The sequence below is a fragment of the Oncorhynchus clarkii genome, chromosome 7 (genome assembly GCF_045791955.1).
Source record: "Oncorhynchus clarkii lewisi isolate Uvic-CL-2024 chromosome 7, UVic_Ocla_1.0, whole genome shotgun sequence".
NCBI classification, from domain to species: Eukaryota; Metazoa; Chordata; class Actinopteri; order Salmoniformes; family Salmonidae; genus Oncorhynchus; species Oncorhynchus clarkii.
Genome location: NC_092153.1, coordinates 56,366,630 through 56,391,896, shown reverse-complemented (window position 1 = coordinate 56,391,896; position 25,267 = coordinate 56,366,630). Strand labels below are relative to the sequence as shown.

Here is a 25,267-nt window from a genome sequence, read left to right as displayed (position 1 = left end):
TTGAACAAGCATGGGAAACAGTGTTTAAACCATTTACAAAGAAGATCTGTGAAGTTATTTGGATTTTTACAAATTACCTTTGAAAGACAGGATCCTGGAAAAGGGACATTTCTTTGTTTGCTGAGTTTAAAAGGGGGAAAAAATCAAGATGTTTGACAGAAATATGTCTTATTCCATTATATAAATAAAGCAAAAACAAGAATGACAGAGCAAGAGGGAGCATTATTTTTATCCAGTATTTTTAGTCATACAATGTAAAACAGATTGACAAAAGCCATGATAAATAAGTTTTTTTCCCCAACATCTGTTTTCATTTCTCCATCTTAGATTTAATAACCATTATAAGACCAAAAAAAAAAAATTTAAGCAGCAAATAAGTATAAGCACAATGCAACTATAAAATTCTTAAATCTGAGGAGTTATCAGGTGGGCAAAATTGTTCCCTTGAGTAAAAAAAAAAAAAAAACACCTGTTCGCTTAAGTGAGAACCACAAATAATAACATAGGGCTCATTTTGTTTCTTTCTTCACTCTCTCAAAAATACTGTATACACACACAATAAAGTACATTTTCCAAGTTCTTATTCAACCAGTTTGTGGAGTGCGCCAGCACGTTTTCCTGTTGCTTTAGGTTAAAACGTTAGTCTGTAAATTTAATTAAAATGTCTTAATACCAAACCAAATGGTCTCCGCCTGGGTTGCATACAGGTATGTGATTCATACAAGCCAATGGACACTCAGTGCGTAGAGTAACAGTGGAACATCAAAAAGGACTCAAAAGCCTGATCAACAGGAGGTTAAAGCAGTAACCATAAGTCAGACACATACTGTACACGCTCAAGCAACTCCTCCCTTACAAACAGAACACTTTTTATTTTGCACTTGTTCCTAAGGGTTATCATACTATACTGTAGTGCTTGAAGGGCAAAGTACTGGGCCGCCACCCAGAAGTGGGGTTAAGTGTGTAAGAAGTCCGGAATTACAAAGGGTTAACATCCCCACCCTGGGAGGTTTGACAAGGCTGATAAGACCTATAGCACTCTGTAAAAAGCTCCAGTTCAAAACGAAAAAGGGTTCTACATGGGATAAATCTACCCCAAGGTTTCCCCAAACTTGATCCTGGACGTTTTGGTTATTGCCCTATTACTACACAGCTGATTAAACTAACCAACTCATCATCAAGCTTTGATTATTTGAATCAGCTGTGTAGTGCTAGGGCAAAAACCAAAACATGTACCCAGGGGGGGCCCCAGGACCAAGTTTGGGAAACCCTGGTCTAGTGCCTGGATTCAGGGATTATAAATGATTGGTCCAACTGTGCAGGGGAAATGCAGAAGGTCCACATTTAGGTGGCTTTGCTGTTGACCCTTTACCTCCTAAATATAACTTACTGACTTGTTACTCCTCTCTGCATGAGTTGACAACAATGCAAGGATAAGGTTTGTTATTGGGACTCATGTCTGCATCGTTTTCACAAACAAATGCAGTGCAGTGAATGCTGTCTTTAAGTAACAGATATGCTTGTTCAGCAACATTTGCACTTATAGGAGGTACACTTAAAGAGGTGGGGATATAGACCATTGTTTTTATTTTACCCCTTTTTTTCTCCCCAATTTCGTGGTATCCAATTGTTGTAGTAGCTACTATCTTGTCTCATTGCTACAACTCCCGTACGGGCTCGGGAGAGACGAAGGCTGAATGTCATGCGTCCTCCGATACACAACCCAACCAGCCGTACTGCTTCTTAACACAGCGCGCATCCAACCCGGAAGCCAGCCGCACCAATGTGTCGGAGGCTACACCGTGCACCTGGCAACCTTGGCTAGCGCGCACTGCGCCCGGCCCGTCACAGGAGTCGCTGGTGCGCGATGAGACAAGGAGATCCCTACCGACCAATCCCTCCCTAACCCGGACGACGCTAGGCCAATTGTGCGTCGCCCCACGGACCTCCCGGTCGCGGCCGGTTACGACAGAGCCTGGGCGCGAACCCAGGGACTCTGATGGCACAGCTGGCGCTGCATTACAGCGCCCTTAACCACTGCGCCACCCGGGAGGCCATGACCATTGTTACCACCTTGGGGAGGTGTAATGAAAACCTCCTTATAGCACCACCACCCAACCCCAGCCCTGTCTCATTGCAGTAGCTCTTCCCAGGATATTGGCTTGGAGAAGACCTCTCGCTCCAGCCAGAGGTCATAGTTCATCTGGAAGTCCTCTGGCAGGTCGACACGCTGTCCCAGAACGCTCTGCAGGCAGTTGTCCACGGGCAGGAAGTCAGGGTTGCTCTGGTTGTTGTCGTAGCGGCGGCTGTTGAAGCGCTCAATGTTGGCGCGCAGAGCACACTCCTCTGCCTGGAAGTCCCAGGGCCGCGCATCCAGGTCTGCTGTCAAAGAAACATGGAAGCTCATTACTTGGGGTAATGGGGTAACTTGACAAACGTAGGGTGCTTACATTTAGCAGTTCACAGTCATTGTGGGGAAATGTTTCACGGTTACGTCTATGATAGCAGCTATGAGGCTCCCAATCATATAATGTCAATCACTGACTGAAAAACTCAATGGGCTTTTTCTGGGTCGATTTGTGTTGACAGCAACTCACCGTTACCGTAGGCCCAATCGTCATTGAGGCGATGGCGGACCTTCTGGTAGATGGCAGACATGGTCTTCATGTTGCTCTTCCTCCACTGGCGGCCCAAGTACTTGGTTTGCACTTTGAGCAGCTTGAGGACATACAGCTGCATCATGGCCTGTTTGACCTTCAGCGCTCTCTTCAGGATAGGTGCAGACTTGAACACCACCAGCATCTGACAGAGAGAAGTGCAAGGTATGAAATGATGATCTAAAAGAATTGCAGACTGATGTCTCTCCTAGTGAATAAGAATAACTCTGCATTGTTTTGGGTGGGTGGGTCTCTCCCTCACCATGGTTCTGGAGTGCTTCCACTTGGTCAGCTTGTTCAGAATCCTCAACAGGTTGATACAGGAGAACAGGTTCCTCCAGCAGAACTGGTTAATGTCTCCAGCCTCCTGAAGAACACAGACAAACCAACCAATTGGTACCAACACCTCACCTCCAATGTTTGACTACTGTAACACTTCCATTAGGTACCCTGGTGTTTTCCTCACCTCTTCTACAACAACATTTCCTAGGTGTTTATTTAAGTTCAGCAGCTCATATTACAATAAGTATTTCAATTATGTGAGGGATGGAGTGTGCAACTTACCAAACTCTCTGCAGTAAGTTCCGGAAGGTCATGCACCACACAGTAAGGGAAGTCCAGCACAGAAATACTGCAGGAGATAGAATGAGAAAGGTGGTGAGAGAGATGATTACTAAAAAAAGGTCACAGAACTTCTTGATCATCTGAGTCTTGAAATGGCTCAAATCAACCAACATACCTGTTCTTGGCTGTGATGTATGACATGATGTTCTGGTTGAAGAACTTGAGAATGAGAGGAATACAGTTGGCAAACACCAGGTGCTGCGCCATGTACTCAAACTGTTGAAAAAAATCCCACAAGAAACTGAAGGGTAAGGCAAGGTAAGACCATTCACAAGTTTGAGGTGCTTGTGAGAAATGACCACTCCCTATTAAGTGGTTGTCAATACTTGGTAGATGAGGCTAAATCAGAGTTTGACTGTATTTGGTGGCAGTGGTTGAGTGTGGGTTGCCAGTACCTGGTAGATGTGATTGAGTTTGAAGTGTTTGAGAAGCAGCAGCAGGATGGCAGAGATGGCCTTAACAATGATCTCCTTGTGGCGGTTAACATCTACACCAAGCTTCATGCTCTGGAGCACCGTGGTCCTGCAGATACAGTATCAAATCAAACCCTTTCAATTGGAGCTCAACTGAATACAGCTCCCTTTCAAAACAAACAGTTGACTCACGGCATCTCCTCAGGCAGCACATCTGCCAGGATGTTGATGGAGTCTGTCTTGGCCTTGGAGGTGGGGGCTGCCGCCAGCAGGATCTTCAGCAGGGCAATCTGATAGGGAGAAGAGTCACAGGTTAATTTTGCCAAGGGTTTAGAGGTCATAGAAATGGACTGGAGATCTATGTTCATCAGCATACAAGGGGAGCAGAACACTCACCATGTACTGAGGCAAGCTGGGAAGAATGCCCTGGTATAGCAGCTCAGTGGAGCACATCTCCACATCCTCTTCCCCCTATAAACAAACACAATACATTTTTTTGAAATAAACACTTGTTGCCCTTTCTCTTGGACAGTAATATTCCTGCATATATCCCAGTGATAGGTCAGTGATATGCATTGGCACTCACCCCTGACAATGGAGTTTTCTGAAACTCATCCTCCTTGGCAATCTGAATCTCAGCTATAGAGATGTACTTATGCTGCAAGGAAATGGAGAACACTGTCACGGTCTTCCCACTACCAGTGGTGAGGTCCCTCTCTCATCACCTCACGCCACCCATCCCGCAACAGTGCCAGAGAGACTGGGGGATGATAAACCTGCCCCTCAAAATCCCAGTGACCAGGCCATTGATAGGGTGCTAGGGTCAGGTTGCTAGAGGGCCAGACACCTGACAGCCCTTCAAAGGTCAGAGACTCCTCAGTTTCTCTCCAAGTGGACATGTGTAATGGAGTGAGTGGACAAAGTTGAGTTGGTGTAACTATTGTAACTTGTGTTCGCTGTTTACGGTTCCAATCTGTATTGTTAGTTGTTCATAGTAGTTGTGCTAGGTGTTATACAGTCCTTTTCGTACATCCCTATCCCCCTAGAATCGATGTCCACCCAGAAATCGAATTACCATAATAAAATAAAACATTATTCCATAAAAAGCTGTCTATTTAAGTTATAGATATGGTTTTCTGCATGGGCTGCATCTCAATCCGCCAATGTAGGCCTTCCGCATCTGCTGTGGAAGGTGGCAGAGCAACAGTGGTGTTTCTCAGACCAGGACAAAAACGTCTGTAGCATCCGAACGGTTTGGGCTACTAACTATACTGAACAAAAATACAAAAGCAACATGTAAAGTGTTGGACCCATGTTTCTTGAGCTGAAATAAAAGATTCCAGAAATGCTCCATACACACAAAAACCTTCTCAAATTTGGTTCACATCCCTATTAGTGAGCATTTCTCATTTGCCAAGATTATGTCACACCTGTCAGGTGGATGAATTTCAAGAAGCTGATTAAACAGCATGATCATTACACAGGTGCACCTTGTGCTGGGGACAATAAAAGCCACTAAAATGTGGAGTTGTGTCACACAACGCCACAGATGTATCAAAAAGAAATGACTTGCCTAGTTAAATAAAGGTTACATCAAGTTGAGAGAGTGGGCAATTGGCATGCTGGCTGCAGCAATGTCCACCAGAGCTGTTGCCAGAGAATTTAATGTTTAATTCTGTACCATGAGCCGCCTCAAACCACGTGTAACCTCGCCAGCCCAGGACCTTCACATGTCTTCTTCACCTGCGCGATCATCTGAGACCAACCATCCAGACAGCTGATTATACTGAGGAGTATTTTGGTCTGTAATAAAGCCCTTTTGTGGGGAAAAACATATTTTGTTTGGCTGGGCCAGGCTCTCCAGTGGGTGGGCCTGGCTCTCAAGTGGGTGGGCCTATGCCCCCCCCCAGTCCCACCAATGGCTGCTCACCTGCCCAGTTAACTGAAATCCATAGATTAGGGCCTAATGAATTTATTTCAATTGACTGATTTCCTTATATGAACTGTAACTCAGTCAAATCTTTGAAATTGTTGCATGTTGCGTTTATACTTTTGTTCAGTGTAAGACAGTGCCTTCAGAAATGATTCATGCCCCTCAAACTTTATTTGCCACATGTGCCGAATACAACAAGTGTAGACTTTACCACATTTTGTTGCATTACAGCCTGAATTCAAAATGGGTTAAATATATATTTTTCTCTCACCAATCTATACCCGATAATGACAATGTGAAAAAATGTTTAGACATTTTTGCAAATTTATTGAAAATGAAATATATTAGCATCTTATTTCCATTTCACATGACTGGGCAGGTGCACAGCCATTGGTATTCACACCCGAGTCAATATGTTAGAATCACTTTTGGCAGCGATTACAGCTGTGAGTCTTTCTAGGTAAGTCTCTAAGAGCTATCCACACCTGGATTGTGCAACATTTGCCCATAATTATTTTCTAAATTCTCCAAGCTCTGTCAAATTGTTGTTGACCATTGCTAGAAAAACATTTTTCAGGTCTTGCCATAGATTTTAAAGTAGATTTAGGTCAAAACTGTAACTCTGCCACTCATGAACATTCACCATCTTCTTAGCAAGCAATTCCAGTGAAGACTCGGCCTTGTGTTTAAGGTTACTGTCCTGCTGAAAGGTGAATTAATCTCCCAGTGTCTGGTGGAAAGCAGAGAACCAGGTTTTCCTCAAGGACTTTGCCTGTGCTTAGCTCCATTTATTTTTTTTTATCTGAAAAACTCCCCTGTCCTTAACAATTACAAGCATGCCCATTACATGATGCAGCCACTTCTATGCCTGAAAATATGGAGAGTGGGACTCAGTAGTGTATTGGATTTGCCCCAAACATAACACTTTGTATTCAGGACCAAAAGTGAATTGCTTTGCCACATTTTTTTAGTATTACTTTAGTGCCTTATTGCAAATAGGATGCATGTTTTGGAATATGTCTATTCTCTACAGGCTTCCTTTTCACTCTGTCATTTAGGTTAGTATTGTGGAGTAACTCAAATGTTGATCCAGCCACGGTTCTCCTTTCACAGACATTAAACTGTTTTAAAGTTACTATTGGCCTCATGGTGAAATCCCAGAGCAGTTTCCTTCCTCCGGTAACCGAGTTAGGAAAGACACCTGTATCAATACACCCAGTGACTGGGTGTATTGATACAAAGTGTAACTAATAACTTCACCATGATCAAAGGGATATTCAATGTCTGCTTTTTTACCCATCTACCAATAGGTGCCCTTCTTTGCTAGGCACTGGAAAACCTCCCTGATCTTTGTGGTTGAATCTGTGTTTGAAATGCACTGCTCGACTGAGGGACCTTACAGATAATTGTGTGTGTGGGGTACAGAGATGAGGTAGTCAATCAACAATCATGTTAAATACCATTATTGTACACAGAGTGAGTCCATGCAACTTGTGAGTTAAGCAAATATTTACTCCTGAACTTATTTAGGCTTGCCAACAGAGGTTGAATACTTATTGATTCAAGAGATTTTTTCCCCCCAAGACAATTTAGAAAAAACATAATGCCATTTTGAAATGATAGGGTATTGTGTGTAGGCCAGTGATAAAACATCTATTTAATATATTTTAAATCAAGGTTGTAACAACATACCTTCTGAAGGCACTATATGACCCCACTATGGAAAGCTGACTCTCCCAAAATCGATGGTTCTTTCAACTTCCCACAAGTGTCACGGGACTCATCTGAAGTTGGTCCCACCAATGTGCCAACTTCTGTCTGTAGAATCCAAACGTTTTGAGCTACAAACTAATGACGCCATCATCTCAAGCCTAGATTCTCACCAACATGTTGATTTGTTCTACGACGCCCAAAAGCTTCACAAGACTCATCAAAACGTAACCCAGAACTGTTATTATTATTTATTTTTTTAATTAATGGAAGTATGGAAGTAGTGTTGAGCAAGAAAAAGGGGCTAAATATGGGTCCCACTTTACAATATACTTCCTTTTTTGACTGTTTTTCCATGTATGAATGTTATTCAACGTGTTTTTATGGGCTAAACGGAGTGAGGCAAAACTCAACGTTATATCAAATCAAATATCAAATAGCAAAATGATCCTTGGTAAGACATATTAAAACAATTTCACATTAGCTTAGTAGAACCCCCCCCAACCAAATGCAGACTTTAGCGGGATAACAATTATATTGCTTGTGCTACTGTATCCAATTACCCATTCATTGTATTGCTATCTGTATATATTCATTCATATCATCTCTTTGTACAGAACCACATCCAACTCATATCCTCTGGAAATTAAGTTCTCAATTGTGTGACACTCTGAGGTTGCACCATTCTTCTGAATAATAACGTGTCAGTGAGTCACAGACCAGCCCAACTTGAGCCGCTCTCTTTCAGGCACAATGCAGGATTATTAAGCAAGAACTAGAACATCAATCCATGTTTAACAATGCTTGAGACATATTGAGAACTGCATAATACCTGCTTCAATGTTCTGATGCTTTCATGGATGGGTCTGGGTAGGCCGACAACTGTATCTGTGTCACTGCAATACAAATAACCACGAAATCTAGGTCAATGATCCTCGACAGGAAACTACTTTTCAAGACGAAAAGTAAATCTCTGTTAAAGGGATACTTCAAGATTTGGGCAATGAGCTTGTGGATATCATTTTTATTTATCTGCGTCCAGTATGTAGGAAGTTAAGAGGTAGTTTCACAAGCCAATGCTAACTATCATTAGTGCAATGACTGGAAGACTATGGTTTGCGCTAGCGCCAGTTAGCAACTTCCTTCCAACACAGAAACATAAAAATGGTATGCACAAGTTCATCTAACCGTGGGTAAGTAGATAAAGGGCCTCGTTGCCAAAATCCCGTAGTATCCTCTTGGGCGACCCAACCAAATTCACATAGAAAAGTGTGTTATAGATCTGTTATTCGCATTGAAAGCAAGTCTAAGAAGCTGTAGATCTGTTCTATGTGAGCTATTTCTATACTTCCCGTTCTCAAGTTTTGTTTTGCATCTTTTACTTTGGGTTTTGTACACCAGCTTCAAACAGCTGAAAATAATATATTTTTGGTTTTGGAAAAGATATTTCACAGCGCTTTAGAGGGAACAATAATATTCTACACTGTACTTGCTTGTTTTGTCACAAAAAAATTAGGTTAACAATTAGAATTTTAGCAATCTGGAAATGGCGGAGCGATTTCTGCATAGTGCATCTTTAAATGAAGAAAAAAAAAAACACCAATTGAACTTACTTTCCAAGCGTATAGCCAATAAATTTGCTTCTACTTGATTCCAGGAAATGTTCTATGTCCTTTTCCCTGTAAAAGCAAACAAAACAAAAAAATTGTCATACACTATTAGGCACATTATACAAGACACATAAAACCACAAAGTACATCTAAAGACACAGCATTAATCTGTAGCAAATGGTCTTCTCGAGGTCTCCCTCAGCCCCGCACCGTACCTGACTTTGGGTGCCCAGGGCAGACCCTTGGGGAAGTTCACCCTCTCTGAGGGGGGGTGTGGGATGGGCGGGGGCATGACCTCATCCCGCTCCATGGGAAAAGGCTCCACCTCCATGGAGTTGTCATTGTCATCGTTGTCATCCTCATCTTCACGAGGGTCATCTGACTTGTAGGGGTCCTTCTCATTGAAGGCATCCAGGTTGTCCTGTTTTGTCAGGGACTAATGGAGAGGAAAGGGTACTTTTCAAATGAGCCTGACAATGTTACATTGAGCAGGTGTCAAACAGGGGGCTGCCTTCACTTTGTTGCCTTGCATTGAGATTTCATTCAGGCACGGTAGAGGTTACCTTGTGTTCACGACGTGCCCGTTTCTGTTGCTGTTCGATGAGGTCAGAAGCAGAAGCTGGAGGCGATGCTGCCCTCATGCTCCTGATGACCCGGATGCTGTCCTCTGGGAGGGGGGGCAAGCGCAGCTGCTCTCGCTTACGCACCTTAATGTTCTGGAGCTGTTCAAACCCCCCGAGGGTGAACTGGAGAAGATGAGAAGATATGTTGTAAGAGGCTAATATATATACCAGCCAAAAGTACCTGGCTAACACAATAGCCAAAATCAGCTAAATAAGATAAAATCCCTCTCTCACCAGTATGCTCTTCCACAGCAGCAGAAGAACCTTCTTCATGGGGAAGTGGGGTGCGTGGCCACTGCAGAACTTGGTCACCATGCCAAAAAGCATGACAGAGATGGGCTCGTTGTTGTACAGAGGAGAGCCTGGGAGAGAGAGGGGGGAAAGAGCAAAGACTATAGTCCAAAATTACTCCTCTACAAAACCCTTCTATCTAATAAAAACACACTCTTACCCAGCTCTGTTTTAAAGGTCTCCCTGGTGGCCCTCCACTCAGGTGAGTCAGCTGGGTCCTCCTGCTGGATGGTCTCCACCATCAGATACATGATGTTGAGCAGCACCCTGAGGAACACTAGCATCAGAGGACTCCAATACACTTGTGTATAACTATATAGAGCTGCAGGAAAGTCCATGTGTAATCTTACCTGAGGTCTGTGCTGTCAGCCAAGGAGATTGCTGGCTTTCTGACTGCACTGCTACAGGCAGCACTGTTACTGAGAGCGAAGAAGCAGAGGAGTGAGAGGGGAGAAGAGGAGAGAAAGAAGAATCAGCTACCTGATTTTGACAACATTTTGTATAGCAAAGAATTTCATCCCAAAAACAATGACATCTCACTGATTTGTAGTTCCAACTTACTCAACCTCCATGTTGAGCAGCTCCACCAGAGCAGTGAAGGTGCCAACATCCAGCAGCAGGAAGATGTTGTACCTCATCCAGTGCTGCACTTCTGCCTCAGAGCTGCACTCCGCAAATGTCCCTGTAGAGCCACAGATAGGAAACATGACTTAAGTGCTGAAACATTGTTTGCTGGCTGCCTCACTATAAAAACATATGGCAACAGCTACCTCTTCACAGGCTTCCTTAGTCAACTTATGCTGCTAAAGCCTTGAGAGCTGATGACCTACCCTGAGCCATGTAAAGGATGGCCCTGGCCACCTTCAGCCTCTTCTCCCTGGTGATCACCTCCAGGCCGTCCAGTAGACGCATGGCGTGAGCTCTGTGTTGAGACACGTCCAGCTCAGTCCATTTATCATCAGACACTTAGATAGGGCAGGAACAAAACACACTCAGTCAGAGGTATTATATAAGCACACTGGAGGAAGACAACGCATTCAAGTCGATAAGGTATGTACCGTGAATTCGGAATTCCTCCTCAAAGCATTTTCTGTTGAGAAGAAATTCTGGTCCTTCAGTGTAACTGTATAGCTCTGGAGAAGATAAGTAGGCAAAGTTGGTACCAAATTCACAAGAGAATATGTCATAGAGGTCACTATTTAAAAAATAATAAAGGATGTTGTCCAGAAATACCTCACCTGACAGTTCAGCAGACCACTTGTCTGTATCTGCATACTCAAACTCGAGGTCTGGAGACTCAGAGAAGCCCTATGTCGGAACACAGACAAAAATACACTACTGTATTGCTATTTCGGACCACAAAGAGACGAAAATGTGGGCACATTCCAATGTCCGTAGTCTTTTTATTTAGGGAAATATTGTTTTAAGTTTGCAGCCAGATGGAGCAAGTCCATTGCATTTGGATTTGACAGTATTCAATACAGTGAACCCATAGTAGGCTGTAGGATCAAAAAGGGGGGGGGGGAATCCGAAGTGCCCTAATAGTGTAATATATAATAGTGTAATATATCTACTATAGTAACGAGTTCTGAATAGCAGAAGGCTTGAGCTATATTTAAACAGAAGCTGGATAGCTATAGCAAGTAGCAAACGTTATCTAGCTAGCTAACAGGTAGCGTTGGACAAGTGGCAGTTCCGTGTTCAGGGTTAACAATTCTGAAAGCGAGCCACAATTCTTGACTAGCTTACTGTTTGTCATCAGAACAATTGTAATGGGTGAAAACGGACCACGGGATAAATAAATATCTAGTTAGCATGTATCGGCTAACGCGCTAGTTGCTAGCTACTGTCCGGCTTGTTGCTAGCACAAAACATGCATTTATGATGCAGAACGTAATACAGTAAACCAGTATTTTTTTGTCCTTACCTCCGAGTCTTTTCTTTGATTACGGACAAATTCACCCCTACTTTTGTTGGGTAACATAGCCCTCTGTTTATTGTTAACGATCAATCCACCACCATTACCACCAACGTCCATGTTTGATTGACCAACAAAGTTTTCCTTTTTTGTGTGGCTTTCCGGATGACGAGACGCAGACTTTCTTCTTCTTCGTGTGAATTTCAGGCCGACTAGACACTGTCTTGAGTACTGCTGCCTTTTGCAGGTTGGAACCCCTTCTTTCAAAACTCCATGTAGATCTTGTGCACTAAAATCTCTCACACACCAATATTTTTATGCTGCTGCAACTACCACATCAATTTCCGCTCCATCAGTGCAGTGCAGTTGATCACCATGGCTATAAACACAAGAAATCCAACCTTAATAAAACCCCATCTTCTCTGGATCTTTCTCTTCAGGCCTACTCACTGGGGGGGTCCTAGTCGAATACCTCATCCTTGGGCTATCCTCTACTCTCCTTACTGCCTCAGCATATGAAATATTCTTCCCCACTCAAACTCTGGCAATCTCAATGTGTCTCTCTCATACAGGGCACTTCGGATCCTCAGTTGTATGGGCACCCCCACAGTTTACACACAGTGATTTCTCAACCCCAACTTCACACTAAAGGTCAACCCAAACCCGAATGCCGAGACCCGAAAACTCTAACCTTTTCCTTGGGTCCGGGTCGGGTCCTGTTTGATTGTCATCAGGTCTCGGGTCTATGTAAACTAGCTGATAGTCCTGAGTGGACACAAATGGACCCGACCACAGCTCTGCATAGTCTATAGCATATTTATTTTATGTGAATAAGCTGAATTTATTGACTTATAGAAGACCTAACCAACAAATAAAGACATTCGTTAACCAGAAGAGCAACTAGGATGATAGACATAGTTTTTTTGTCACTCGGTTCTTGTCTAGACCCGTTAGGGTACACTTTTGGCCTTGGTCTGGTTGTCGTCGGGTCCATTAGGGTTTGGGTCTGAATGTTCTCTGGTCCGTTCGAGTCTGGGTCCCTTTTTTTAATTTTTATATTGAGTTCTGGTCTGATTGTCCTCGGGTCCGGGTCCAATTGTTTTGACCCGAGAAGACCTATACTTCACACTCCCTCTGACTATGCCCTCCTGCACACTTTCCACATTGTGGAATCTCCCTTCTACATACTGCTGCCACATGTCCAAATCCTTGGCACTTAGAGCATCATAGTGGGTTCGGAACAAACACCATCACCGAATAGCTAATATACCCTAGCCTGACCTTATAAGATAGAAAGTCCATATCAAAGCTTAAAAAGACAGACAGCGTATTCTCTGTCTCACTATTTTCACCGGGTCTGTGTCTCACTAAACGGCAGGCATCACAAACACCAGGAATATTATTTCTCATCTTAACCACCTTTACACTCAATGCCACCCCACTGATCACTCCTTTGAGCGGTGCCCTGCTCCAGGGAAACAAAGAACGACACAGGTTGAGCCCTGAGATGCATGACGCGGAACACCAGCTGCCTCTGGGCGGAGGATGCAAAAAACATTTATACAAAAACTTTCACAGATGTAACCGTTCCCAGTTTGTCCTTTACCCAGTTTGAAACAATGTATGGGTCGGCCAAAAAGCAGGAATCCACATTTTTAAAAAAAATGTCACTCCTACCAGTCCAAAATCATCTCAGGCTCCTCAGGGAAAATATTGGAAGTCTCTACTTCACCCTGGTCAAGCTCACTTCAAAACTTAAAAACTCCAACCCACTGGGCATAGATGTCAATTCAGAGTCTATTCCACATTGGTTCAATGTAATTTCATTCAAATTATGTGGAAACAACGTTGATTCAAACAGTGTGTGCCCAGTGGGATGTCACTCCCTCCATGGTCACCTGTAACTGGAGACAGGAACTCACACTCAGTAGTTGTTTTGTACTCTTTAACACCATTAGGTATTTATTCAGAAGACAGGTTTGAGCCTGGAGCCTTTCTTCCCATTCTTCCGCCTCTGGTTCATGTCTCGCACTCTCATTCACACCCTCAGCAATCTCTTCCCCGACGCAGACTTACTTACGTATTGCTGCCTTTTACAGTTCGGAGTGTGAATTGAACATTTTTGTCACAAAACAAAATGGAAAAGGAGAAGAAAAGAAACCCCTACACATCACAGCAGGCTGCTGAGTGGAGGATGGCTCATAATAATGTCTGGCATGGAGTAAATGGAATGGTATCAAACACATGGTTTCCATGTGTTTGTGTTCAATACTATTTCAGTAATTCCGTTCCAGCCATTACTAAGAGCCCATCCTCCCCAATTAAGGTACCATCGGCTGCCTGTGCTACACATATTCAGTACACCCCCCCCCAAAAAAATATCCTACTCCAGGCCTGGAAGGATGGAACCACTCCTCTCAAAACTCCCTGTAGATCTTCTGCACTAAAATCTCTTACACCCAATCAGTGCAGTACAGTTGATAATCATAGCAATAAGCACAAGAAATCTAAAACTCATCCTATCTGGATCTCTCTCTTCGGGCCTACTCACTGAGGAACTCCCAGTCTAATAGCCTTGAAGGGTCAGTGTTTCTCCCTTTCCTCTCTTAACCTGTGAGTATGTCACTTCACTTGATACAGATGTTTATTGGCTATCAGTTCCATTATTTCCTGTAGTATCATGGTCTCTGAACTTGTGGCCTTTATTTTCTGTCTTGCTGTAGCATAAATACTACAAGCAGAGAGCAGACTGTGACTCAAAGCAAACCAATTGGTTTTTCATCCAGAAGCTTACTCCAAGTCCACTGAGGACAACAACAGTGACTTGACCTACTTCCCAGCCTCCCATCTACAGAGTGCATCTTGGAAGGTGGTGGAAATTGTCACCAGTGATTCTCAGCGTTGGAGCCAACCCTGCAGACTCCCCTGAGGGAGAGGGATCACCAGCATTGATGGCACTTGTCGACCTGATGATGTGGGTGGCGATATCTGTTCTGCAGGACCTTGATGGTACTCCAACCTGGACTCAGGGGTAGACAAAACATAGTAAATGTAAATCCGGTATACCCAAATTAGTATATGTTAAGTTTCGTATGCTATGTATTTATTTTGTGGATGTCCATCATCCATTTTGTATGTTACAAATTCCAATTTCCAACTGCAAATCATACAATATGTTACGAATTTGAAAAATGATATGATATTGTGGCTAACATTAGTTAGGTGGCTAATGCTAATGTTAGCTAGGTGGCTAACATAAGCTAGGCTAGGGGTTAGGGTTATGAGTTAGGTAGAAGGGTTAAGGTTAGAGTTAGTTAACATGAAAAGTAGCTAAAAAGTAGTAAGTAGTAGCAAAGTTACTAATTAGCTAAAATGCAACCTTTGGGTTGCTAGGTGTTTGCGTTATACGCCCACCCCAACCAATCACCCAACTTTAGTTATGGCCCACTAATTTAAGTGTCCCGGATTCTATGTAACCATACCAAACTTAACATATCATACTAATTTAAGTGTCCCAGATGTATGTTTACTATGTTATGCATAGTCTATGAGACCAGGGCTGTGTTTCCCAAAAGCATCATAGCATTAAGGTCATCTTAATTCCAATTAAATGGATATAAGATGATCTTAGTGCTAAGATGCTTTTGGGAAACCCAACCCAGGCTGGGTACTCTGCACTTCACAGATGTTTTAAATGATACAAAGCAGATGCAGGTCGTATTCTTCAGGCCTGTGGGGTCAGGAATGTGCACTCCATACTTGATGACCTGCTGAGTGTGGCTGCCCTGGCTGCTGGATATGGTGAGGCTTCTGGGACTGTCATGACAGCGGTCACTCGAAGTGTCCGTCAGCCGATCACATTTGACTGCAAGACTGGACCCTCCTCCGGTATAAACTTCTGCTTTATCGGAGTCCCCTCTTGTCCATGGAGAACTTCTTGGGATTGGTTTTCCAACCATATACACCATTGTGACCAAACTTCTGAACCTAATCTAATGTGGTGCACCAGAGGATTCCACACTCGTCCTGAGGGACTGGCCCTTACTGGATGATCTGGAGAAGCACCTGTCTGACATCCTTGGAATGTCAGTGGCCAGTGGAAAAGAGGTCAACTTATACTTGAAACCAGAAGTTGAAAGAGATATCACCTGTCTGATTGTGAGAGCCATGATGAAGCGCCATCCCAGTGGTTACTCTGGAAGATACCCTGTGAGACCTGGTGACTGTGGAGAGCACTGCAGAGAAGATGAGCACAAAACTGGAACATAACTACTGGACCATAATGTGGAGCAGCGGTCTAAGGCACTGCATGTCAGTGCTAGAGGCATCACTACAGACCCTGGTTCAATTTCAGGCTATCACAACTGGCTGTGATTGGGAGTCCCATAGGGTGGCACACAATTGGTCCAGCATCTTCCGGGTTAGAGTTTGGCCGTCATTGTAAATAAGAATTTGTTCTTAACTGACTTGCCTAGTTAAAGGTTAAATAAAACATTATGATGACCTCTTTCTACACATTATTGACACACGTGTGTACATCTTTCCAATTGACCCTGCCATGCCAGTGCTGGGTGAAGATGTGTGGAAGCACTTCTGCTTGGCACAGCAGCTTTGGGTTGTTATCTAAGATGAGTTAGTCAAAGCTCCAAAAAGCAAGTGATCATAAATCACCCAAGGAGGGAGATTTCCTCTGCCGTTTTTGGAGGGCAGTGAAGCGAGTTAACCTATGGCTGCTGTAGACGTATCAGGAGCTAGGACTGAAAAACACAGTCATTGTTGGCCCAGTCTTACATTATTTGAAGCAGCCAAATCAAATATTTGTTATACTTTAATCTATATTTTGTCATTTAAAGCATTGTTTACATTAATAAAATTGTTTATTCATTCCATTTACTGTGTTTTTCAAATTTTCTAACTGTTAGAAAATATTATGCCAAGTAGAAAACCCCCATACAGTCAGTTACAGAAATAGGACAACATTTTTGCACGAGCAGTTTAATTCAAACACAGAAAAGTTTATTAAAGGGACAGGTATACATCAACCAACAGAAAGCAGAAACAGAAATAACAGCATCGGAGAGCATTCAAGTAAATCAATTTGAATTGAGACTCAGCCAGACTACACCAAATAATACACATAAAAATAATACATAGTACTGTATAATCTATCATTATGATTTCATTTGCAAAGCTCAAATAATCAGCGAAAAAGTTTGTTTTATCAAAACCAGAGATACATAAGCGATTCTCACATCATGTAAGTCTCAGTGATCCTTGCTTCAAATAATAAAAGGGTCAACATTTCAGCTCCTCACGCATCACTTGGTTTTGAATACTGTTGTCAACAAGTGAAACTTGTCACTTGGTATATGGTATTTTCGAGATGAAATTATTAAAAATGGTTACAAATCAATCACATAAGCATAATAATTATATGTCACTAGAGTTCTTCACTATTTACGTTGGTTGAAGTGAAATTGCAGAGCACTGTTGCATACAACAGCCAAATGACCCTGGACTTGAGAGCTGGTGAGATAAGAACTCTCTTCTGTTAGACAATGTTTCATAAACTGACTATATTTGTCAGTTATTAGGACATCCGGCTAGTCCTTATCGTTATGACAGTATGAATGAATAAAAAATATGGAAGATTGATTTAACTAAAACTGAACTTGATAGAGGCATTGTAATCAATGTAAAGGAATTCTGGGCGATCGAGTCATTTTTACTTTATGGCATGCTTTTGGTAGTGCTATACAGACCATACCCAAGGGAAGAAATGGAAAAATGTACTGTACTTTCAAAAACAATGGTATGTACAAAACAAGTGAATTCAAACTACTTTGTTAACTCACAATGGAAGTAACTTTAAAATATTGACACATCAAGCAGTTTTGGTAACCCCCCAATAAGTACAAATCTTTATAAGAGACCACTAGATTTGTGCACAGCGATTATATTGCAGAATCAGAACACTGTTGGACAGCTTCCAAAGAGGAAGAGAGCAGACGGACATAATCCTACAAGTGATGAATATGTACAGTAGCAGATGAGTCACAAGGCACTGTCACTTGACCAGTAACCAACGTTACGACGCCAATGTCCCGCCAACAATGTTCTTCTCACGCATAAGTCCTTGCTTGTAATGCCCAACAGCTTTAAGTAGTGCAAAGATGAAAGTGCTTTATCTCACAGTTGCATCAGCGAACATATACACAAATAAAACAGTATCTGTTTCACACAGCTAAAATGGAAGGACAGAAAAGCCTGAAAACCTCAGCAAAAACTAAAATTGTATGCACAGATGTGGTCTGTATTCAATGGACTCAGTGTCCCATGTTAACAGACCAGGGTGACAGTGGTCTGTTAAATGCACAGGTAATACATACATATTATTTACCCTCTGTAATATTATCGGCAGGTGAAATTAAAAAAAACACCATAAAACAAGCAGTTTGCAGTCTGATGATGATCATTACTCCACTGAAAAACAACTCTCCCTTATGGAGAGTTGGTTGACTGTGTAAGGTTATTCTTTCTGCTAAAAACTGACAATAGTGACCATGTGATGGTGACATGAAAACACGCAGGTATGGATGTAGAGAACAGAGAAGGACAACATGGTGATTAGGAACATTAAGAGAAAACCGGACTCACGACACAAAAAATGATACCAGTAACAATAAACTATCAGCCAATTACAATATTTCAAAAAACATTTCAATAAACGCATTTCCACATAATTAGGACCAGAGATGGAGGAATGTCAACTCCTCTATCGTCATTTGAGTCTGATAAGACTCCTCTAATGCACAACATTTCAGTGTTATTACCCTATAACCATGTGAGAATCAATCAAAACCAGTGCCACATTGGATAATCGCTCTTCTGGTTACACATACCTTTCTGTATCTGCATGTTGGTGAAGATAACTACATTTCTGTACTGTACATGCATGCATACATGTACGGCTTAGGAGGTTCAGTCAGTAAAAGTAATCATCTTTTCAATTCAATCACATTTCAGCTCTGTTCCAAAGGGAGAGAGGATAGAGCAGTAAAATTAACAGCTGGTAATAAACATCTATGTGGGTATCATGTTTCCAGTAGGAAATGTGACAATGTGTTTAAGGCCCAGTGCAGTCAAACACTTCATTTCCTTTGTTTTATATATATTTCTAGAATAAGGCTGTGGAATTGTTAAAATTACAATAATGCCCTTTTAGAGTAAGAGCTGTTTGAAAAGACTGCCTGAAGTTTCAGCCTGTTTTGGTGGGATGGAGTTTGGCCTGCCTGATGACATCACCAGACGGTAAATTAGTCAATAGACCAATAAGAGAGTTCCAAACCTTTCTGACAATAACAGCTAGTTTTCGGTTTTCCCCAACCCACTCAGACCACTCCTTGACAGTCCTAGCAAAATTCTTGCTTGAGAAATTGCTCTTTGCTAAGAAGCTGTTTGTTTTCAATTAAAATAGTAAAAAAAAAAGAAACAATCGCAGTAAGGTACTTAATTGTGACCCAGAAATGATTAGATATTAAGATACAAACAGCTGCATTGGACCTTTAAATGCAATTGGGACTTTCTAGTGTAGAGGCCATTTCTCCCTGTTCCCCTGGCTGGAATGTAATGATTTGAGAAGCGTGTAGTGACGTCAATGCAGAAAACAAATAAAATCTCAATCACAACGATCCCCTTCCCTACACAATCATTTGGCACAATAATATAAACATAAAACAAACTACTGATAAACCACCAAAACAATGTATATTCTAGTGGAGAGTGGGTATGAAATCAGACTTCTGTAGAAAAAAATACTTCTCTAGCAGAGAGCAGAGTTTAAGTGCTGTACTTTCAATTAATTAGTCATTCATGGCCAGTGGGATCCTGCGTGCTGGTTTCTTAGAGGAGGTGTGTATTTACAGAACTGATGGTGAAACTAAACACACAAAACAGCAAGTGAAACAGGGTAACATTTACTGAAGATGATGACGGAATAGAGCTTGATTTGAAAACAAAAACTGTCTTTAAAAAATAAAATATAGATTTCATTATCTTCTGGTCATCCAGGCCTTGTCCAAGTCAAGGAGTGCAGAGTTGTGGTCCAGTCATGCAAGCTAATACCTGTGAAACACAAAAATGAACATAAACCTAGCAGTCAAATGTTTGTACTGTACAGCATACAAACCTTTACTTTACCTTAACTCGATTGTACCAATGAGAACATGTATGTTGTGGATGTGGGGATCCATTGCAGATAAATCGTACATAAATCTGATATTTGGGTGTCATTTAAAGGGATCTTAGATGGATGATTGTACCTGTAGTAGTTGGGTTTGAATGGGCCATTCTTGTTGAGACCCAGGTACTTGGCCTGCTCATCTGAAAGCTCAGTCAGGTGGGCATCAAAGGTGGGCAGGTGCAGGCTGGCAACATACTCATCTGAGACAATCACAACACACATACAATTATAAAAATGATAAACAATGTTTTATTTTATTCAATGTAACGATTTGTGTCAACGTAACGGAATGCCTCACTCATGTCATCAGAGGGCATAAGTAGGGCCTCAGAAACCAGTGGACGTGGTTTGAACAGCTTGTCCAAAACAAGCACTTGTGAAACAGTATCATTATGTCCACACTCGCAGAGGGAGTGATTAAACAGCTAGAGCAGGAATTGCTGCATGCTGTCAAATCAAATTTTATTGGTCACATACACATGGTTAGCAGATGTTAATGCGAGTGTAGTGAAATGCTTGTGCTTCTAGTTCCGACCATGCAGTAATATCTAACAAGTAATCAAACAATTTCACAACAACTACCTTATACACACACAAGTGTAAAGGAATGAATAAGAATATGTAAATAAAAATATATGGACAAGCGATGGCCTAACAGCATAGGCAAGATGCAGTAGATGGTATAGAGTACAGTATATACATATACGAAGAGTAATGTAGGGTATGTAAACATTATATAAAGTGGCTAGTGATTACATCCATTTTTTTATTATTAAAGTGGCTAGAGATTTGAGTCAGTATGTTGGCAGCAGCCACTCAATGTTAGTGATGGCTGTTTAACAGTCTGATGGCCTTGAGATAGAAGCTGCTTTTCAGTCTCTCGGTTCCTGCCTTGATGCATCTGTTCTGACCTCGCCTTCTGGATGATAGTGGGGTGAACAGGCAGTGGCTCAGGTGGTTGTTGTCCTTGATGATCTTTTTGGCTTCCTGTGACACCGGGTGGTGTAGATGTCTTGGAGGGCAGGTAGCTTGCCCCCGATGATGCGTTGTGCAGACCTCACTACCCTCTGGAGAGCCTTGCGGTTGTGGGCGGAGCAGTTGCTGTAACACAGCCCGACAGGATGCCTTCGATTGTGTATCTGTGAAAGTTTGCGAGTGTTTTTGGTGACAAGACAAATTTCTTCAGCCTCCTGAGGTTGAAGAGGTACTGCTGTGCCTTCTACACCACGCTGTCTGTGTGGGTGGACCATTTCAGATTGTCCGTGATGTGTACGCCAAGGAACTTAAAACTTTCCACCTTCTCCACTACTGTCTCGTCAATGTGGATAGGGGGCTGCTCCCTCTGCTGTTTCCTGAAGTCCACGATCATCTCCTTTGTTTTGTTGACATTGAGTGTGAGGTTGTTTTCCTGACACCACACTTCGAGGGCCCTCACCTCCTCCCTGTAGGCCGTCTCGTGGTTGTTGGTAATCAAGTCTACCACTGTAGTGTCGCCTGCAAACTTGATGATTGAGTTAGGCGTGCATGGCCACGAAGTCATGGGTGAACAGGGAGTACGGGAGGGCTGAGAACGCACCTTTATGGGGCCCCAGTGTTGAGGATCAGCGGGGTGGAGATGTTTCCTACCCTCACCACCTGGGGGCGGCCAGTCAAAGTCCAGGACCCAGTTGCACAGGGCGGGGTCGAGACCCAGGGTCTCGAGCTTAATGACGAGTTGAGGGTACTATGTGTCGGTGGCACGGGCGGTTTTCTTTTTGTAGTCCGTGATTGACTGTAGATCCTGCCACATACCTCTCGTGTCTGAGTCGCTATGACTCTACTTTATCTCTATACTGATGCTTAGCTTGTTTGCCTTGCGGAGGGAAGAGCTACACTGTTTGTATTCGGTCATGTTTCCGGTTGCCTTGCCCTGATTAAAAGCTTTCAGTTTTGCGTGAATGCTGCCATCAATCCACAGTTTCTGGTTGGGGAAGGTCTGTAAATCACCACTGATGCACTTGATAATAAACTCGCTCAGCGAATCAGCGTATACATCAATGTTGTTGTTTGACGCTATCCGGAACATATCCCAGTCCACGTGATCGAAGAAATCTTGAAGCGTGGAATTGAGTAGCTAGCTAGACCATAACATAATAATTATAACTACCACTACAGCCACTATTTCTCTGTATTCTCATGTAACGCTCCAAACAAATGAAGATATAATAAGGACTCACCCATCTTCTTGGGCAGCAAGTAGACATCCTGTTTGTAGCGGCCCTCTGGAGCATTGTACAGCTCAATAAGGGCCAGAGCCTGTTGGAGAAATTAAGCACCATACACAATCATCTGTATACACACACAATCTCAGGAATAGACATATCAATAATCACATTATACAATGTACTCGTGTGAACACATAGAGCCCCGTTATTTTTATTTCAACTTTATTTAAACAGGTAGGCTAGTTGAGAACAAGTTCTCAGTTGCAACTGCGACCTGGGCCAAGATAAAGCATAGCAATTCAACTTACATTCAAACAACATTTTATAAATACCCACACCGTTCCTGGAACCGTCGAATAACCACAGCCTTTTTAGAAATGCCATGACAGCAGTCTAAATATACAGCTGTGCATGTAAATATACTTTTCTTAATGTGCCAAATGAAAGGTGTTATTCGATGCACAAATTGTCACTGAATGAAATATGCACTAGGGGAGATGGCTACACTATGCCATTGCTTCCCCTGTCCTAGCTCTATCTAATCTACATGAGACATGCTCAGTTCAGATAAGCCCTCCTTAGCCATTCCCGGGAGGTTTATTATTAGAGATGACACTGAGGTCAAGGCACACTCTCATCTACCACGGTGGCCTAATTATGGGAGGGAATAGACCACATAATAACCCACAGACTCCTATCTGGTAGCTAGTGTTGGGTTGAAAGAGGCAGTGAGGGTCTGTATTACCTGCTGCTATCTGCAGCACTACTTTTTTTTAACCTTTTACCTTTATTTAACCATTGAGATTTAAAATCTGTTTTTCAAGAGCATCCTGGCCAAGATAGGCAGCACCAAGTCATTACAAAAATTACAGACAAACATGAAAAACTACAAGAAAAAAAAACATCATAGAATTCACAAGAGTATAACAAAATCAAAAACAGCAAATCAAAAACATTGACAGGTCAGGCAATCAGTCTCAAAATCATTCATCAGTGATTTAAAAATACCAATCTGGACAAGTTCTTCCAGTTTAAAAAGTATTTTGTAAGGCGTTCCAAGACGATGGCGCAGAGTACATAAAAGCCCTTTTACCAAATTCAGTTCGGACGTTTGGAACAGTTAGCAGGATAAAGTCCAGCGAACGAAGAGAGTACCCACCACATTTCTGAACAATAAAAATGCCCAAATAAAAAGGAAGTAACCCCAAAATGGCTTTGTAAATAAAAGTATACCCGTGCCTGAGCCTACGAGTGACTAGAGAAGGCCAGCCAACCCTGGTATACAAAAGTGCAGTGGTGCATAAGGGTTTTGCAGTTTAAAATAAATCTCAAAGTGCCATGGTAAAGGGTGTCAATTATTCTCAAACACTGAGCGGAAGCATTCATATATAAAATATCCCCACAGTCAGTAAAGGCATAAATGTAGCTGATACTAGCCTCCTTCTGGCTTCAAAAGAAAAACCAGCCTTATTCCTAAAATAAAATTCAAATTTCAGCTTTAATTTTTTTGTAAGTTGTTGAATATGCAATTTAAAAGAGAGGCCGTCATCAATTAAAATTCCAAGATATTTATATGAGGTTACAACCTCAATCTTCTTGCCCTGAAAGGTAGTAATAGGTGAAAGGTTCAGAGGTCTATTTCTTCCATTAGAAAACACCATTAGTTTTAGTTTTGTCAGTATTGAGGATAAGCTTCAATTGACACAAGGTATGTTGAACAGTATAAAAAGCGGTTTGCAAGTTCTGGAAAGCTTTTGTAAGAGACGAGGCACAACAGTAAATAACAGTATCATCAGCATAAAAATGAAGTTGCGCATTTGACATTTTTGTCTAAATCATTTATATAAATAGTGAATAAGAGAGGACCAAGAGCCAATAAAGACAGACAATTTGACATAAGCCCATCAAATTGAGTGCACTGAGTTCTATCAGACAGATAGTTGGCAAACCATGCAACTGCATGCTCTGAAAGACCTACACTTGACAATCTCTGCCTTAGTATAGCATGATCAACTGTATCAAAAGCCTTAGAGAGATCAATAAAAAGTGAGACAGTGCTGTTTTTTGTCAAGGGCTTCAGTGATATCATTTAAAATCTTCATGGCTGCTGTAATTGTGCTATGCTGCTTCCTGAAACCCGATTGGTACATTGATAAAATAGAGTTAGTAAATAAAAACTATTTTAGCTGTTCACTCACAAGGGTTTCAAGTATTTTCACCAGGGGTGACAGCTTTGAGATTGGACTATAATTATTTAAAAGAGTTGGATCCCCCCCTTTTAAAAGTGGTAGGACAAATGTTGATTTCCAGATTTTCATTACATTCCAGGGTTAGATTGAACAGAGGTGTAAGTGGTTCAGCTATGAAATCAGCTGCAAGATTTAAAAAGCAGGGATCCAAAAGATCAGGACCTGCAGGCTTTCTCTGATCTAAGGATTTCAGGGCTTTATGTACCACCTGCACTGAGAATGGCAAAAAGCTAAAAGTTTGACCAGCTCTCACTGGTTCATCCACACAGGGTTGTACAGAGACAGAGGACACTGAATCAAACAGCCTACCAGATGATACAAAGTGCTCATTGAAACAATTCAGCATTTCAGTTGTGTCATATACAGCAACAGAGTCCTTCAAAACACATGACGGTATTTCATTAACATTACATTAACATTACTGTTACCAGACATCGACTTAATAGCCTTCCACAACTTTCTAGGGTCATTCAGGTTATCAGTGGTAACAGACATAAAATATTCAGACTTGGTCTTCCTGAGAAGAAAATAACACTTGTTTCGTAACTGCCTAAAAATAAGCCAATCAGCATCAGAACGTGATTTCCTTGCTTTAGCCCAGGCTAGATTACGGTTGTGAATAATACAAGACAGCTCAGAAGCAAACCATGGATTATCCCACCCTTTAACCCTGATCCTGTGGAATGGGGCATGTTTGTTTACTATTTGGAAAAAAAACATCATGAAAGAATTTCCAGGCAGTTTCCACATCAGGGATAAAATCAATCTGCTCCAGTCAAAATAAAACAAATCA

The 25,267-nt window shown here is 42.1% G+C and overlaps 2 protein-coding genes across 4 annotated transcripts in view; both read right to left on the bottom strand.

Moving 5' to 3' along the window:
* Positions 1-202: 202 nt before the first annotated feature.
* On the bottom strand, positions 203-12,124 carry LOC139413504 (striatin-interacting protein 1 homolog). Of its 2 annotated transcripts, none has more exons than XM_071160981.1 (21): positions 11,789-12,124; positions 11,100-11,169; positions 10,920-10,994; positions 10,692-10,826; positions 10,423-10,543; positions 10,212-10,280; positions 10,022-10,128; positions 9,805-9,932; positions 9,511-9,693; positions 9,163-9,383; positions 8,951-9,016; positions 8,170-8,233; positions 4,281-4,352; positions 4,091-4,165; positions 3,887-3,984; positions 3,677-3,803; positions 3,397-3,497; positions 3,222-3,288; positions 2,920-3,024; positions 2,598-2,802; positions 203-2,382 (listed from the first exon to the last, which is right to left on the bottom strand). In XM_071160981.1, exons 1-21 carry the CDS (start codon positions 11,897-11,899, stop codon positions 2,132-2,134), a joined length of 2,451 nt encoding a protein of 816 aa, XP_071017082.1. In that variant the 5' UTR covers positions 11,900-12,124; the 3' UTR covers positions 203-2,131. The 2 variants fall into 2 exon arrangements, with proteins under 2 accessions (XP_071017082.1, XP_071017083.1); XM_071160982.1 differs by having other exon boundaries at positions 203-2,379; positions 11,789-11,928.
* Positions 12,125-16,773: 4,649 nt separating this feature from the next.
* Positions 16,774-25,267, bottom strand: part of LOC139413511 (S-adenosylhomocysteine hydrolase-like protein 1) — a 61,922-nt gene continuing 53,428 nt past the window's right edge. For both annotated transcript variants that reach the window (XM_071160994.1, XM_071160995.1), the window contains exons 15-17: positions 22,238-22,316; positions 20,101-20,221; positions 16,774-19,903 (exon numbers count right to left, since the gene is read on the bottom strand). In XM_071160994.1, coding sequence (XP_071017095.1) covers positions 19,897-19,903; positions 20,101-20,221; positions 22,238-22,316 — 207 coding nt within the window. In that variant the 3' untranslated portion in view covers positions 16,774-19,896. The remainder of the gene's footprint in view (positions 19,904-20,100; positions 20,222-22,237; positions 22,317-25,267) is intronic.